The 17,160-nt window shown below is 43.9% G+C and overlaps 2 protein-coding genes across 3 annotated transcripts in view; one reads left to right on the forward strand and one right to left on the reverse strand.

The window, feature by feature from the left end:
- Positions 1–583: 583 nt before the first annotated feature.
- LOC115357670 (profilin-2-like) lies at positions 584–9,791 on the forward strand. Of its 2 annotated transcripts, none has more exons than XM_030049278.1 (3): positions 584–925; positions 3,747–3,939; positions 7,369–7,721. In XM_030049278.1, the coding sequence occupies exons 1-3, from the start codon at positions 797–799 to the stop codon at positions 7,464–7,466; spliced, it is 420 nt and encodes a 139-aa protein (XP_029905138.1). In that variant the 5' UTR covers positions 584–796; the 3' UTR covers positions 7,467–7,721. The 2 variants fall into 2 exon arrangements, with proteins under 2 accessions (XP_029905138.1, XP_029905137.1); XM_030049277.1 differs by lacking the exon at positions 7,369–7,721 and adding an exon at positions 7,800–9,791 and having other exon boundaries at positions 602–925.
- Positions 9,792–10,915: 1,124 nt separating this feature from the next.
- rnf13 (ring finger protein 13) overlaps positions 10,916–17,160 on the reverse strand; it is a 51,061-nt gene continuing 44,816 nt past the window's right edge. Inside the window, exons 9-10 of the mRNA XM_030049325.1 lie at positions 13,025–13,105; positions 10,916–12,323 (exon numbers count right to left, since the gene is read on the reverse strand). Of these exons, the coding sequence (XP_029905185.1) occupies positions 11,941–12,323; positions 13,025–13,105 (464 nt within the window). The 3' untranslated portion in view covers positions 10,916–11,940. The remainder of the gene's footprint in view (positions 12,324–13,024; positions 13,106–17,160) is intronic.

The following is a 17,160-nucleotide window of genomic DNA, read 5'->3' on the forward strand; positions in this document are numbered from 1 at the left end:
AGGAGCATGTGCACAACTTCAGATCCAAAAAACAATTAATTACTTTGAAGGAGAAAGCACATGTAGCGGAAATGGCAGTGTGACTTAATTATTCCAACCAAACCCCTACCTGCTTCACAGAGAATGTCATTCAAAGTCAAATCACTATTAATTAAACAAAATCTAAATTGGTACATGATAGTTACACTCAACACTATAGTGGTAAACTGAGTGACCTAATATTACCATCACATAGCATACGACTGATATAAACATGTAATTATAGTTTATCATAGTGTAAGGTGTGTTTTAAACACCTTGCCCTCAAAATAAGTTGAGTTTGATACTTTGATAAAATATTATTCATTTACATCATAGAGATTTATGTCAGTGAATAAACTGGAATCTGTAAAACTGAAGGGGGTAAAGAGGGTTCAAATGACGTTACCTACAAATAATTTGCTCGTTATAAAAGATATAAAAGCGAGTTTGAACAAACACGGACTGTCTATCGCTCATCTCGATCTACCATGATTTATTCATCCGCCATATAGTGCGTTTCACTAGGAAGACTAGAGCCGAACAACGACTCGGCGGAGTGATTTCATGAGGACTACACCCAAGAGCTGCCCGATTGCAGTGGCTTCTCTTTGCTGGCCAGACCCAGAAGAAAGCGGGGACAAAACGGAGCAGGGGGAACTTGCAGGGGGCCACTTAACAACATACAATACAGCTTGCTCACTATTCTCCGTCGCTCGAGAGACGTCTGTGATCTAATTTGACCAACATAACTTCATCTTCGAACTAATTCACAACCATGTCCTGGCAAGGCTACGTGGACAACCTGATGGCTGATGGCAGCTGCCAGGACTCGGCCATTGTTGGCTACACGGACGCCAAATACGTGTGGGCATCGCATCCCGGCGGTACCTTTGCCAACATAACGGTTAGTATGCTTTCGAAATGTAAGTTGCTTGAGAGGAACATTAACATTTGGCATGCCGGTCCGCTGGCCAGTATGGCTGGGGCCTGGGTTGAATGGACAGCCTCAGACGGAATGGATAAGGCGAGCAATGTGGTACACATGGCATCCGGTGATCACATAAGATGCACCGACACTTATGTACTGTTATTTTCGGCATCTTCACCCAATGCGGGTGTTTTTTCTCTAACAGAAATGCATTCGTAGTCGTGGTATTAACACATTATATTTCTTTAATGTGTAGTTAAGACTCTTTAGCACATGAAGCTAACATTAGTTAGCTTTTCCGCTAAATTAGCACCGCTAGCAAGCTAACGTTACCTAGCGGCGTTGGCTTGTCATGCCACTCAGTTAATGTTACCGCAGTTCGCTAAATCAGAGCCTAGCTCAATTAACGTTCTTCATTAATAGACATAGTCAGTTATAAATTTCCTCTAACTGGATAACTACATTAAAACTGAAAATAGTATGAAGGTAAAGTTAGTCAGCGCTAGACAGTGGTGCGGGTGCTTCAAGGGGCGCTGAGCCCAGTCATGTTAACGGTCGTAAGCTAACTAGCTAGCTCAAATCAGGCCGGTCGCCCAGATTCGAAAATCACTAGCTAACGGTAGCTACGCACGGACAACGGTTTCGGGACGCTTTCTCCACACGCCGTCGTGCTGTTTTACTTACGTGTTTTTCGCAGTTAACCTCTGTGGATCAAACCACCGCTACCGCCCCTTATTTTCCAAGATGGCGCACCCACTCCCATTTCTTATTCATTATATTTACTGAAGCTAATCAAGATGTCTGGACGCGAAGGCGTTTGTCGAGGCGGCGCGACTTTTAACATTTCTTCTCTTCTCATGAAACCTTAGTGTGCAATCCACAATATGTTGGTTTGAGACGTGCCCATTATTTCCTTTTATCTAGCAGCTTTTCCCGGTGCTTCGCGGAGCCTCCATTTTGTCTGTTAACAACCGTGTAAATAAACTACGAGCCAGTAAATCAATTGTGTGTTGCTGAAAGCAAATATGCCGATACAGTATGGTGTACACATAAGCTTACAGTTAGTCTGAAAATGACTTTTTTAAGCTGGAAGCTAATAACTGTGTAACCACATGCTGTTTAGAGCAGGGAGTGTCCAGTCCACTTAGTCTGGGAATCTGGTGTACGGTTATCCTGTAACCTACAGCTTAAAACGCGAATAAATGACCATGTGTGTTTCTCTCGCTCGTGTGAAATGCTCATATTAAGTCCAGGTTTTCCACTCATTAGGGGATTATATTTCCACGAAGTCCGGTTTGATGCTCCGACAAGGGGGCTAGCCAGCTAGCTAACATCGTTAATCAGCCGTGGCTTTCCCAAACCTGCCGTGATTAGATTATCAAACCAAATCAGCTGTGCACGGTATGCAGTACCAGAGACTTGTGTCAAACTGCACATGCGGCTAGTCTGAGTCTCAGCTAGAGCACTTCATATCCTGGAACCCGACATCCAGCTAACACAGCCATGCTAATGTTATGTGAGCTAGCAGAAATCCTTTGATTTTCCTTTTTTTCTTCTTATCCGGAAGGGTTTGGTGTATGACTGTGCAGTTCTGTAGTTCAGGGGCGACGCCTTTTGTTCTCCACCCTGCACACTGGCACACAGAATAAACCCATTTAATGTCGACATTAAGTAGTGGGAAAGACGTGATTTTTATCCTCAGTTTGGTGAAGCTGCAGCACTTGTGCAAAAGTTTGCATTGGCCAGAGGTGTGAGGCAGCTTGACAGCAGTGCCAATGTAAAACATTGTGTCAGCATAAGATGCTATTGTCAGCTGAAGTAGGCCTCTGAAGGGGTTCAGGCCCTGTGTTTGTAATGGTATTGTGGAGTCAGCCCTGTCTTTTTAAAAAGACAATGCACTTCTTTTGTCTGGTTCGAGCTTATTTTGCCCAAGATGGCTCAGTTAAAGTACACTTCTGTTTTTCCTAACTGTAATCATCCTTCTGCTCATCATCTTGGCCAGTCACAGAATCAGTCACAGGCTTCACTTGACTATAAAATATCCTACATAGTCAGAGTTTAAGTGAAACTGCCCCATCTACTTTGTGTAGTTTTCATGTGTGAGAATTACTGCATATTTAATGAATGAGATTTCTACATTTTTCAAGGATTAAACTTTTTGCAGATAATTCAAATTTGTCTGTTCTGCAGATTACCCTTCCTATATTTCCTTCTGCTGTTTCATGTTTCTGATTACATGCCTGATAATGTTTGATCAGGCTGACATAACCTTTATCAAATCTGTGTATGAAAACTACCTTGAACATATTGCTGGTGTAAGCTGGTATGCTTGTGTAGAGCAGCTTAATGTTGGCAACTCTAGTTCATGCTTAAAATATAAGATATTCAAAATGAATGTGTCAGGTAAAAAACAACTCAAGGATCAGAGCCAGAGCAGGCTAAAGATTTTCTTGTGACCCTAGACTACTGTATTAAATGTCTGGAAAAGAAATGAGTAAATGAATAGAAGCAGAGGTTTTGTGCATAGCTGTGTTTTACATCTCTTAAAGTGCCTCACAATAGGCACATTATGAAACAGTAAAATTAAAAAAAAAAAAAAAAATTAAAATTAAATTCCCCCATTTTGTAGCCTCAATGAGAACAATTAAAAACACCTTGTTTAGGGCATAAATAATAGAAGAATGCCCATGAACACAGAGGGATCCCCCTGCCCTGACAGTCATGCAATTTACTTCAAGGTAAGACCTTACCAGGAGACATACATATGTGCCTGACTTCTCAATGTGCTGCCTCCTAGAGTGAAGAAATCGACGTGTTAATAGGAAAGGACCGGGAGGGATTCTTCACCACCGGGCTGACCTTAGGCAATAAGAAGTGCTCCGTCATCAGAGACAGCCTCCAAGTTGACGGTGACTGGACAATGGACATCCGGACAAAGAGTCAAGGAGGAGAGCCAACATACAATGTTTCTGTAGGCAGAGCCGGTAAAGGTGAGCACCACGTTCAACATTATTGTTAACTGCTAGAGTTTTAGTAGTGCTACAGTGACACCATAGCCTACTTTTAATGTAGTGCATTAGATTAGCTATTTCAAGTTGTATGTAGTCTGTGCATGTGTGAGTAGATGGAATGGACCTTTCCTCAATATATGAGACTTTGCAGATGTGTAGGTGAATCTTAGGATAATGTTATTGAATATTAATGTATTATGAAGGGGAACAAGTGCACAGTTAAACATAATTAATAAACACGAATGCTCCTCAGTGTGGTTGGTTTAGCTGCAGGGCAAGTTCAGATCAGTTCAGTGGGTCTGGGTAAAGGAAAATTCCTTGTCATGTTTCCTTAATCTCTGCTTTACCAGTAATTGTTTTGCTCAGCTGTAGCTGTGTGTTACTTTCCTTTTTAATTTGGATGCTGTACATTTTGTTAGGTTAGCATCCATACTGAACCACAAATCTTGCAAATGCACATATCCTCATCCTAAGTGAACAAATCTGCTGCCCAGTGGGATTTAATGTTATGAATGTGGTTATGGTGGCATATTTTCACGATGAACCCTTGCAGTTTTGATTAACCATGCAAGACAGCTGTTAATACTAGGATAATATGACACAATTGGAATGGTTCCTCTCTTTCTCAAGACTTGACGACACTGACATTAGCAGTGATAACTAAGAGATTAAATGAAGTGCCAAATTATCCATACAAAAGTGCTATAGCAAAATGGCCAACAGACATCAAAAGTCCCTCGGAGGGACTTGCCTGAGAGTTTTGCCAGCTTTCATGTTGCCTATATGGGCCCCGACATGCTGCCATCCTCCACTTTCCCAGACGCTACTGATGCGTACAGGTGAGACTGTCACAGATGGGTTGCACTCTCCACATCCTGGGCTCACTCTTCTGGCCTAAATTTCCTTAATACTTGCTGAACTGCATGCATCTTCCTCCTTCCTGGTTAACACACCTTCCTTCCCTGTCACCAAACTCTTCAAAGTATGAAACTGTCCCCTTGCTCACATACTGGGACTCTGTTCCTGCAAAGATGGGTATTGATATTCATATCGTGGCACATGAAGATTTTTTACATGTATTGAGGAGAGGTAAAATAAGCATGCTGCTGTATCTGCATGTGGACTGCATTAGTGATGGTTAGTAGTGAGTAGAAGCATTCACTTTCCTGTCCTTTGCTGCTGGCACGCTGCATTTTCAGGGTTTCCTCTGTAATTTTTGTGCAGCTGTGGTGCTTTTAGTGATAATTCTATTTTGTGTGCAATATCCGTCATTGTTTGGGTCTAGGTTGTTTCAAATTGAGGTTCTATCACTCAAGATGTCTTTAATCACAGTTATTACTTCTAAGCCACCTGTACTACACTTACGTTTTAGATAATAAAACAAAAGTTTTATTCTCACATTTTCTCTCGCAGTGCTGTGCTCTGCTAATTGAATACAGAGGAAACACTGATTGTTTACACATGAATGAGCAAAAGACTAAACACTTGCAGTGGAGTTTGGTTATTGTGGTAGTTGAAGACATGATGAGAAACACCAGACATACTCTGGTTAATACTTCTGTAGCTTTTACATTATTTACCAATGTAATCCTGGTTTGAAAGGATTCTGTTCTAAAAATCCGACTAGTAAAGAATGTGACTGAATGATTTTATGATTTCCCAGCCACTGTGGCCAGTAAACTAAAGTTCACCTTCTATTGAGTGTAGATACTGTGTATACTGAAGGGATGAATGCACTGTCACAGTGGACTCCCTACATGAGTTGCTTCAGCCACTTAAAGCACCAAGTTGTATTTTCAGCCAAACACGTAATAATTGGGCTGCTCTGAGACCCACTGAGAGTTTGGGGCAATTTTAATTAACTAAACCTGATCTTCTAAAACAGTGGTCTCAGCCCAATTAGGTCTGGCTGTGGTAAAAATCTTTATTTTGATTGTATTTGGCCCCAATTAGTGTCCAGCATGAAATCAGGGAGTTGGTATGGCTTCAACTTAGTTCAGAGCAGCCTGGTCTTGACATGTTAGTTAGGATGGCAGCCTCTTGCTTAATTAGTTAAAGAAGTGGCACTCTTTGCATTTACCCTTAGTGGAATTTGGTAAATGAGACATTGAACTGGTGTCAGCATGCCAGTAACAAGGCCTCAGCACCAGAGCAGACAAACTGCAGATCTGAGGCAGACACACTACCTCAACAGTTTGGTGAAATCCTCATCACAAACTAGAGCTGTCACTTTTTCAACCCCCCTAAGACACGCTCTGTCTGTCCCCATCCTGTGGCTGAGTGGGGGGAAAACAGGCACTCAGGTGAGGGAGTCAGGCTAATAGCTATTCGATTGGATGACTAACAGGTGGTGATTCAGGTTTGTTACCACAATAGTTGAAAGGACTTGTTTTTTCCAAAGTCAGCCTTAATTTTGTCATCCATAGAGTCCAAAATGCTTCCACACATGGTATGGGTACTGTGTGCTTTGGTGATGTAATTAGCTGCTCTGTGTGGCTTGTTTAGCAAGTCGAGGGTGGAACAGTAAACTGATCATGCAGTATATCACAATATTCCCCTTGTGAGACAGTATTGATACACTTGTGCCAAGTATTGATATTTGAGATTTTAACTTCATTCGTACGTTTGAGTTCATACAAGGCATATTTGTTCCTGCCTTCAGGTGTTGTAACTGGAACTGTTCTGTCACGTTCATGTTGCAATTGCTGTGCATATTGTAACACTGACAAACATGATTGATTCCAGCTTATGGAAAAATTATTTTGCTTTCTCAAGGCTGCTTTTTGCCTTCTTTAGTTACATATATCATGGTGTATCATAGCTGATTATCTTACAGTATATTGCAGAATTGCCTGTATCATGATACGATACTTGTAGGTAAAATATTCTGTGAGTATTGTATTGCCTACTTAGATGTTTACAAATTGAACACATTGGCATTAAGACTGACACCTGCGGGCATTGAAGGCGCACCTCTTGAAATGGCCGTTGGTCCGCTACACTTAAATCCTGTGCTCTCATTTTGAGTTTGAATATTTAATGCTTTGTCAAGTCCAAGCAAATCTTCAAATTTTAAACAAAAAGTGACAGCCCTATCACAAACATGGCCAGTCTGATCTTTGTATGCTTTTTGCTTGTTCTGCCGTTGCACTCAGCGAGTCTCTCTGAATGACCTGATGTGAAGTGAGATGTCTTGGTGTTGAGGGCCAGCAGCAAAGATGAGAGAGTGAGTGCTGATGCCTCATGTAGCCTGTAGGCCAGAGCTCTGCTTTGTCTCGTGTCCTTCTCCCTCGTACCTGTCCTGTCCGCACTTGCTGGTTGTGGCTCAATGTGCTTTTCCTTTTCACCTGTATTCTCCTAACTTCACACCCTTTTCTAAATGTCCCTTTTCTGTCTCTTTTCTTTCAGTCTTGGTCTTTGTAATGGGCAAAGAAGGGGTCCATGGAGGCGGATTGAATAAGAAGGCATACTCGATGGCAAAATACTTGAGGGATTCAGGGTTCTAGTTTAGTCTTCACTTAACCTATGTGGTGTAGTTGAGGGAGAGAAAAAAACAAACTAAAAATAAAAACACAAAAAAATACAAAACTCATAAAAACAAAAAACACAATTGCTGTCAAGACCCCCCCCACCCTTTCCCTTTACTCTCTTTTCGAGCAGTCCCATTGAGCAAAGTCCAGGGAGCGTTACTATCAGATGGAGCGGGTTTCCCAATAGGCCCTGTCGTCAGCAATGTAGCCCCACGTTTAGCGGCGGGGAAAGTTCTTTGTTTTTTTCCAGCCCGCCACCACCATGTCTGTTCATTTGTTTTGTTTTGTTTTTTCCTTTGTGTACTCCAGCATTGGTTTTAGTCATGGGGAAGGAAGGTGTCCATGGAGGGCAGCTCAACAAGAAAGCGTTTCAAATGGCTGAGTACCTGAGGAAGTCTGGATACTAAAGCAGCCCAGCCACCTAGCAGCTCACCCTTACCACCCTGTTGCGTTTCACACTACTTCCACCTCTAGTTGGTAGTTGCTTATGTTTTTGTTTATTGTATATTTTTTCTTTTTCTGCCCCCCACCCCCCTCCCCATTCTTTTTGTTCCCCCTTTTTGTGTCCTCTTCCCTTTCCCTTTCCCCGCCATCCCTCCTCCCCTTTTTGGTTCCTAGTAATTTTGACGTATTCACGCTGTGTTCTCTTACCCCCCTCCCCAAATTCTAGCACTGTCTTTGCACCATAGCTAAGATGAGCATGTTGTTGTAACAGGACATCATGTCAAATCTGTACTTTAACGGAGACCAGCAACATTCTGGCCAAACGCTCAGCGAAAAATGCTAACATTTCAAAGTGGAAGAATTCTTAAACAATCTGAAGTAGATTTATTATTTTTTGTTTGTTTGTTTCTGTGACGGTGCCCGGTAGTTCAGCCCCACCCCTCACCCCTCACCTCAACCCCGAGCAGCCAATGCCTTTGGAGCACTTGAGCGGTAACCAAGCTCATCATGTCTTCCTTTTTCATCATGACTGGGAGGGGAGACTGCATGCCTATCTTAGAGCCTACTGCACCCCTACCAACCCCCTGCCCCATTTACTCCTGCCAAAATTGTCAGTTCCTCCCCCCTCCCTGCTTCCCATCCTGTTTGCTCACACTCCATAAGTGCACAGGAGACTGTCTCGTCATTAATCAACCACTAAAGTCCCACTATGTCCTCTTCTAACTCCCCTCTCTCCCTTCACACTCAGTTTTCTATAGTGAATAAATTCAGTGGGGTGGGGTGTGTGTGCTCGGATCAGCTCGGTTATTGATGACAAGAGCCGGCGTCGCCCAGATGCAGGCAGCCTCTCCTCCCAGCACGCCCTCACCACGACCTCCCCGGCTACATGAAACCCATGGACATTCCATCGTAACAACGGCTCAGGCACCTAACACTATTGTTTGCCAGCTCCTGTAATATATTTTTATTTTTTTGGTTTCTTTTCTTTTTTTTTTCTTTGAAAGGCTGCCATTTTTGGACAGTAGATATCCCAGCATATAACCATCTGGAGTGTGTCCAGTTTGAATTTTTTTTTTCATAGGACCAATTTTAGACACAGCTCGGGTGTTTATACAATTGCTCTAAATCATTATGAAGGATGACTGCTAACTTGTTTGTTGTGCTGAAGGCTACACACTAACCAGAAAACTACAACTGAAACAACACTAAGGGGAAGGGGGAGGGGCGAGGGTTGTCTATGAAGGAAATTTGAAGTCTCAGTTATTTTCTTTTATTGCAAAGGAAAAATGAAATGAATTACTGCATTTGTACAAACTCATGCTGTGTGACAAATACAAAACTGTGGAATAAATTGCCTTGTACTCTCTAGTCATCAACTGAGTTGTGGTATCAAACGGTCTGTCCATGCTCGGTACTAACTGTAATGTCCAAGACTTTCAAAAAGAACAAGTAGAAATGACACTCAATTTAACGGGAGATGGGATTGGTTGGAATAAGGACACTTTTGGTTGTTTTGTTGAAACTTTAACTACAGAACCTGTGTATCCTGTGCCATAATGTAGAGAGATCTGTTGCTGTTGTCAGATGGATTTACCCGCTGTCCACTAAAGTAATTTCATTGGCACTTTTTTTTTCTTAGTTCTTAGCATCAGCTCCACTGTTCAGGCCTTGTGGGATGTGTTCATAAAAATCCTGTTTGCTGATTTCTTTTCATTTCTTTACCCCACCAGTTTTTTCTTACATCTGGGATACAGTCTCTTTAACGCATCTGATTTCATATGCATAAAACCAAGAAATGCCATAAATTGATTTATCACCTTGTTTACAGACAGATCAAATAAATTTATTCCAACCAGATAGTGTGTGTGTGTCCTACTGATTTTTTTCCCCTCCCCTCATCCAGGTTCAGTGCTCACCAAACACTGTCATACAATAGCAAACAGTTGGTTTTAAAGGCCAAAAGGTCATGACTTGGGTTTAGATTACATATCAATAAAAATGACATGCTAGAAAATACCAAGCAGCTCTGCACCAGACATATTTACATCAGGACTCGAGGTTTAGTCATTTCCAGAGTTTTTGTTCCTGTTTCACTGCTCATGCAATTCCAGCTTGGTTTTCACTGCACAGGTAGGACCTGTTCAGAGCCATGGAAGTAGACTGTAACTGCTCACCTATATTACCTTTGTTGATGTTTAAAAATATGTAGTGTGAGTTCATTTCAATTGAGGATGTTGGCAGGGGCAGCAAAGCTGGGGGAAACATTTTCCTGGATACTGTTGTCGAGGCCATGCCAAACTCAGAATCTGGATGCAAAAAACTACCTTGGTCGTTCAATTTTCCATATTGTGACGTGTTCAAGTAACAGTCACAGAAATGGACATTTGCAATCGTTTATATGCAGGAGTTATCAGTGGACAAGTCAAGAGAACATGAATCTAGTTCTGTGAGGCACTTTGAGATAAACTAGATATCACAAACCAGGTCATTTTTTTTATGATCTTTAGTGTGAGGTTCCGTCCCATTTTGAAGTGACAGATCAGGAGTGGAGCAGCCACTAGTTTAAGTTAAAATTTGCATCAAAACCCATTGTAGTAGGACACTGCAGTGTTTGATACATTTGAGAAGTATGTAGGTGTATATAGGTGCCATATTTTCCACATGCTAATGGGCCGCTCTGAAATGCGGTTTGTATCAGATTATCCTGTTATTGGACCAGCACCTCTACAAGACCAACTAAATGTTGCCTCTATTTGGACTTGCTGAGACTGAGCACAAATGTCAAGGTAGAAATGATGTAATGTCCATTATGTCATCAGGAAATACAGGCTAGTCTGCACAAAGGTAAGTTCAGGTGTGCTCTGTAAACTGATATACTGGATTAACGACTCACTCCACTATGTTGCACGTTTTTAGTGTCATAAAACTGAGCACAGCACTGAAAATGAAGAGTGTCCTCTTGCAAGGACAAAACCAGAAGATAAACTTGTGTTGTTTCCTTTTATTGAAGTGAAATTATACTGAGTACAGACATAGGTGAGCATAAAACATTTACAAGACAAAATACATCAACTGCAAAAGAAAGGCAACGGGATTTGTCAACAAAAAACAGTTCAAGCTATGTTAGAAAAAGAAATCACATGTAAAGTATTTACTACTTAACCGTATTAAAATGAGATCCAGTCAGCCAAATGCATATCGCAAGGCCTGTCAACCAATAACGGCTCATGTCAAGATGAAAGGTCTGGAGCAGCCAAATGAAGTTTGTTGGAAGTGTGTCGCAGCACAGTGGACACAGTTACTACTGAAAAGAAGCGTCTCATCCCTTTCAACCAGCAGAACCACAGAACACAGCCTTTGGCTTTTGCTTCTTTCAGTGTGGATCAATGTAACAGGTCAGTCGTGGCACAAAACACGCCTCTAGGCTCTAAGATATCAGCCTAGAAATAAATTGGCAAAACCATAGTCTGGTACTTTTAAATGCTTCTAACTCATGGAAAATTTCAGTTTGATTTTACAAAAAAATATGCTGCATAGCGCTTTTATTGAGATCTGTCTATGCAGCATGATCATGTATATACAATAATGAAACCTCCCGGACGTGAGACACATGTAGGCTACAAGATAATCAAAGGTATTGATGTAACTTGTGGTGATCTATACATTTTATATACACAAATGCTTTCCCTCAGGCTTGAGTCAAGCACTACCTTGTGTGCAGAAACTTGGGAGCTCTCCTACAGTGTCTGGAGGACACTGTACATCAGCCTTAGAGTGACTAACCAGTACAGTATAACAGTCTACTGTACATCGCACTGTCAACACTCTTTCCACTTTTGGGGAGGATACATTAAAATATATGTGAAGCAGTGACAGACAGACTTGAACAATTAGATGTGTTTTATTGGAGCCCCCAGCGTGAGTCTCTGATGCTGTGAGCCTTGGTGGATGAGGTTGGGGAGGTGGAGCCCAGAGAGCAGGCAGTCCAGCCGTCACGTTGCTCAAGTCAAGCGCAGGGCAGGTTGTGGTCGTGGTCCCGGTCTTGGCCTTCGGAGCAGGGCTGCTGCAGCTGGACCACCACCGTCTCCACCGTCACCTCTTCCTCGCTGTCGCTGCTGTCCAGCTCGTCGTCCTCGTACTCGGAGGACTCCTGCTCTTGCTCGGAGCGTGATGCTCCCGACATGGTGCCGAAGGAGTGGGCGCTGGTGGAGGCCAGAGAGCGCAGGAGCGGGGTGCTTTCAGACACCTCTTCGTTCTCCTCCGGGCCACTCTCTCCCTCCTCCGAATCGGAGTCTGAGTCACCCTGCGATGGAACCACCTTCTGCTTGCACACCGGACATGTCTTCTTAGTTTTGGTCAGCCAGGGGTCCACACACTTACTGTGGTAGGCTGAATACAAGAAAGACAGAGTCAAAGAAAGGAAAAGGTTACTGCTCCTCTCAGTGCACATGATGACAACCCAAGCTGTGGTTGTAACTTTCAGAGCAAAGGTACATAAATAGGTTTATCTACTGGTTATTTGTTTTCTGCTACATGGAGAACTTTGTAGAAAAGGTGAAATCTGACTGAGGAAACGGCCCCTTTAAATTCTATAAACCAAACAGTCTAATACAGATGGGTGACATGAAAAACAACAATAACAGAGTGTCTCAGTAAGGCAGTGAACTGCTTACTTAGAAATGCTGCAAAACCTAAACAACTTGGTATGAAAGAACTGGGGCCAGTTTGTACTCGCGCCCTCTAATCAGGAACTGCTTTCCATCTAGGATCCCAGATGAATCTAAGAATCTCCAGTGATTTGGGTGGTACACAGAAAAATAAAAGTGTCAAGTGAAACCTAGAGTGGTTCTTCAGAGTGATGCCATAGGAGAACCCTCTGTGGTTCCACACAGAACCTCTGATCTACTTGTTTATCCATAAATGCATGTGTGATCAAGCCTTTTACACCCTGCCAGTGTAGACCTACATCACATGCTTCCTCATTTTTTTTTTTGACTGTAAGATCTTGTGAAAGTTATGCAGCAGACAGCAGCTGATTTCAGGACAGCTGATTTACGAGCCGTCGGCACCGTGCGAAGTGGTAGACTCACCATGAGAGCATGGCAGCACTCGCAGTTTGTCTCCTTCTTCATACTCATCCAAGCAGATGGCGCAGACGTCGTAGGTGTCGCCTAGGTCAACAGCACAGGTCACATTTATCCATTAAGTGCTTTTAACAGAACAGGCTGGTCACAATGTGCTTAACTGTGCAATACAGAACACACACAGGAGGAACAGGAAGACAAACATCACAGTTTTAGGGTATAAAACCACTTGTGTGTGGTAACATCAGTGCTCATTTACAGTAAGCAAAGTGGAACTTGAAGAGCTGGGTGTTTTATGCTACCATGAAGGAGATTGTTGACGGCATGCCAAGGAATTAGGAACCCCCGAACCGTTCACACGTCTCATGTCATTACATTGTTTGCGTCACTCTTCCCTAAATGCCCCTTCTCCCACCTCATCCCGCCCATCCAATCCACAGCGAGCAGGTAGAATGGCTGCCAAGCAGCGAGCGCTGCATTTCCTTTTTGAGCCCTGACGTTACAGGAGGTGGAAAGTTACTTGGTGCTCTAAAAGCCCAGGAATTTCTCAATGCACTCCCTTTCAAATTCCACAGCGTTCTTCTCCCTTTCCTTTCCCCTCCCCTGCCCCGGCTGGAGGGAGGAGGACGGGGAGGAGGCGGCGCAGCGCTCTGGGCCGCTGTGTTTATGTAAGCTCTAAATGAACATGTTTTCCCTGACTGGGCTCTGTGTGTCAGTGCCAGGGCTGCATGTGACCGTATAAGGATGGGGAGTCGCATCGACAAAAGCCCCCCCTCCTCCCCCACTTTCCTTTTCCCCCCTTGGCGTCAGCAACTTCAACTTGAGGCGATGTTTTCAACTCGACCTCTCCCTCCTCCTCCTCTCTTGCTTTCAGTCTTCTTTCTACCTACCGTCCCTATCGCTATTCTTTCCATCCTTCCATCCTTCCTCAAGTGTCTTCTCTCTTTCTCTGTCCCAGGCTTTTAACAGTGCTGGACACGGGGGTGAGAGAAAGGAAACGTTTATGCAGGCACGGATCCAGTATACACTCAGGAAATGCTGAACTGTGGCACTGACTGGGCTATTCTGAGTACAGCTGAGAGAAAAGTTCAGTGCCCTGCTGAACTCAGAGAGACCGCTCTTGGGAGACAGATGATGAAAGATACTCTGTGTGGCGTGATGTGTATCATCTCTGTCGTACGTCTTGCGTCGCCGTTTTGCTGTGTGCGAGATCCTTCAGTGTGTCAGCCCATGTCCTGCTCCAACGGCATCAAGACAAATACCTGTACTTTCACTGCACTTGACAAGTAAAGTGACTGTGACCCTGCTAGCTTAGTGCAAAATCTTTATTTGCACTGTAATTCCAGGGATAGCACCTTCAAAGATATGAAAGACAGAAAACTGGCACCTCTACGGTGTATTTCAGAAGCAAAAACTGCTTTTTGAGGGCGTGATAGTTGGAAGACTCCCTCAAACGAGGCAATGCAGCACTCTACAGCCGAGTTTCTCTCCTCAGGGAACAGATTATACCACTCCTGCTGATCAAAGAGCCTGCTGAGGACATTGCTCAGTCCACATTTCTGGAATCTTCTAATGGGGGTCAGCTTAGTAATGACAATATTATGAACCACGCATGTGAGCCGAGGATTCAGTTTCGTGAGTCTGGAGGGTCTAAGAATGAAAACAGGCTTCCAGGCGTTTGACAATGACACCTGGCGGGACGTGTCAGGCTTCTCTCTCTCTTTTTTTTTTTTTTTTTTAAACTACTGAGCACTGTGTGTCAAAAAGGAAAAATGATGGCTGTGGTCTGTTCTTGGGAGTTGATGTCATCCCACCACTGGGATTTGTAATATGCAGGCTGCCCGACATGTTTCAGGTTCACTCGTCTATACAGTTGGGTAATGGAAGGATTCTTGCTTTGCCAGTCATCAACAGCCAGTGAAATGTTTTGCCAGTTTGCAAACGGCTTCGATGTTGGGAATCCCTTCTGTGTGAGTTTCGGGGCCAGTAGCACAGCTTAGAACAAATCAGTGCAGTCTTCTCCCCTCCATTTTGCATTAGTCAGTCAGCCTGCCAACATTCCAGGCTCTCAGAGGAACCAAACTGTCCCACTGAACTTCAGCTGAGGAGTGAGTGTGCGTACGAGAGAGAAAGGGAGAAACCCAGTTTAGAAAAAGAAAGAAAAAAAAAAAAAGCTTCTGTACAGCTTGAGCCAACCAGACAGTGGCAACTGGTGCTGAGGCCAGTGTACTGTGACTAAGAGGAAGAGAGAGCTCCTCTGTACCACCATCAGTGTGTGTCACACACGACGTCCGAGACACTGCAGCTGCTCTGTGTGTGTGCACCAAGCACCCCGCCTATGGCTTGGACTGAGCGGGGGGCTGAGGGGAGGGGTGGAGTGAGTCATCACACCCGGGGAGGAGCTAGACTAGAGGTCAGGGGTCAGCGGGAGAGCCCAGCCAAGGGGCCACGAGCTCGGCTTGAAGGCTTTAGACGGGGAAAAACAATCCCCTCGTTTCCTCAGCCAGTTCATTTGTCTCTCTTCCTGCGTCGCTGCCACTCAGTGTGTGTTGGTGCACACTGAGCTTTGCACGTCTGCTACTCGGCCGTCTGCTGTAAAGTCTCCTCCCACACGTAACACTGGAGGGCCAATAAGTGCTGTCGCAAGTCAAGCTCGGAGCCTAACTGGAGATGACGCAAAGCCTTGCAATAAAGTCAGTGCATAAGTCAACATAATAGCAGCGTGGCACTGTACGCTGACAGCTGTGGCAGCTGCTATTACATAATCCTGTGCATTGACACAGATCTTATGTTCCATGCTGCTCAGACTGGTATTGTGTGCCAATTACATGGGTATTGTGCTTTTCATCAACAGCCATTGTGCACCATCCATAGAGACTCCCTTTGTATGTATTTCTTTCTGCAGACTTGCATCGCCATACATGTGAGCGTGACATCATCCAATGCCTACCACCTCTGTCTCCGGCCAAATTCTTAACTGGCTGCAAATGGTGATAAACAGCAGTAACAATAAACTTTGTATATATTTACACCTTTCAACACAAGGCTACAAGGTGATTTAGAGACAGTAAATGAAAGCCAAAACGGTAAATAAAAAAAGGCAAATGGAAGAGTGGCAAAAACAATGTGGGGAAAAAAATAGAGCTACATGAAAGCCTGTCAGAGGAAGTGTTTTTGCATAAACAATTTGATAGATGACTAATCTTGCCAGTCTGAGCTGTGGAGCCAGGGAAGACAGGCGGTGGGCAGATACGCACATCAGCAGAATGGCATCCTGCCAATGCAGCAGCAGTCAAGGCCACAGCTAATAAGCTACCTAACGTCTTCCCTGAGTGTCTTCACCCACTCAGAAAGGACCCATATCACACGTTTGTTGGAATTATAACCTCTTTAAGTCTCTGATTCACGCCGTTGGGGTGAGATACATAAGAACATATTGTTTGCCAGATTGCCAGGAATTTTTCCTCACACTGTGGCTGATGTGGCAAGGCCAAGCGGGGGAGAGGACACGGAGAAACCTGACAAATGCATTAACGGAAATATTAACTCAGCATAAGCAGGCAATTTGTTTTGTTTCAGGGTGAGAAATGAACACCAACCACCACCATTTGGTGCATGGTATGTCTGTCTTCTCTACCAGCCTCTAAAACAGCCATCATTTAGAGATCTTGTTGTCTTAAAAACTGTAATTGGCTGCGTCCTGGTGACATTTACTGCCTTTAGTCCAGAGTTAAAGAACACCGCTTGCACATCCTCCTCTGAAAGCTAGTATAACACCGCCCGTACAGTACAGAATCAGAAATCATGGATCACAACTGAGTCAACTGGTCCCTAGTAATTAAAAGCAACACTAACAGTGCCACAATGTTCCTGTTCACTACGGCTGGATCTGTCCAAAGCTCCTAAAGTCCAAGCTCAGCATTATCCATTTTAGCTGAGGCCAAGGGCACCATTAGGCATCCTCCCCACACTGTACTGCGCTGAAGCCACAGTTTGGTCACACTGCCCGATAAAGTTCAGGATGGGAAACGGAGCGGTGAAGTCAGGGAAGAAGCAGCGGTGGCAGCTGCAAGAGTTGAGCGTCAGAGGGACTTGGCTGTGTGTGGCACTGAGCTGTCACACACAGCGGTGCTACAGGCGGC

The sequence above is a fragment of the Myripristis murdjan genome, chromosome 4, assembly GCF_902150065.1.
Source record: "Myripristis murdjan chromosome 4, fMyrMur1.1, whole genome shotgun sequence".
Classification (NCBI taxonomy): Eukaryota; Metazoa; Chordata; class Actinopteri; order Holocentriformes; family Holocentridae; genus Myripristis; species Myripristis murdjan.

Coding starts and splice junctions, on each gene's coding strand:
- LOC115357670 (XM_030049278.1), top strand. CDS start 797: ATGTCCTGGCAAGGCTACGTGGACAACCTGATGGCTGATGGCAGCTGC. Junction 926..3,746: donor GTACCTTTGCCAACATAACG/GTTAGTATGCTT, acceptor GCTGCCTCCTAG/AGTGAAGAAATCGACGTGTT. Junction 3,940..7,368: donor TGTAGGCAGAGCCGGTAAAG/GTGAGCACCACG, acceptor CTTTTCTTTCAG/TCTTGGTCTTTGTAATGGGC.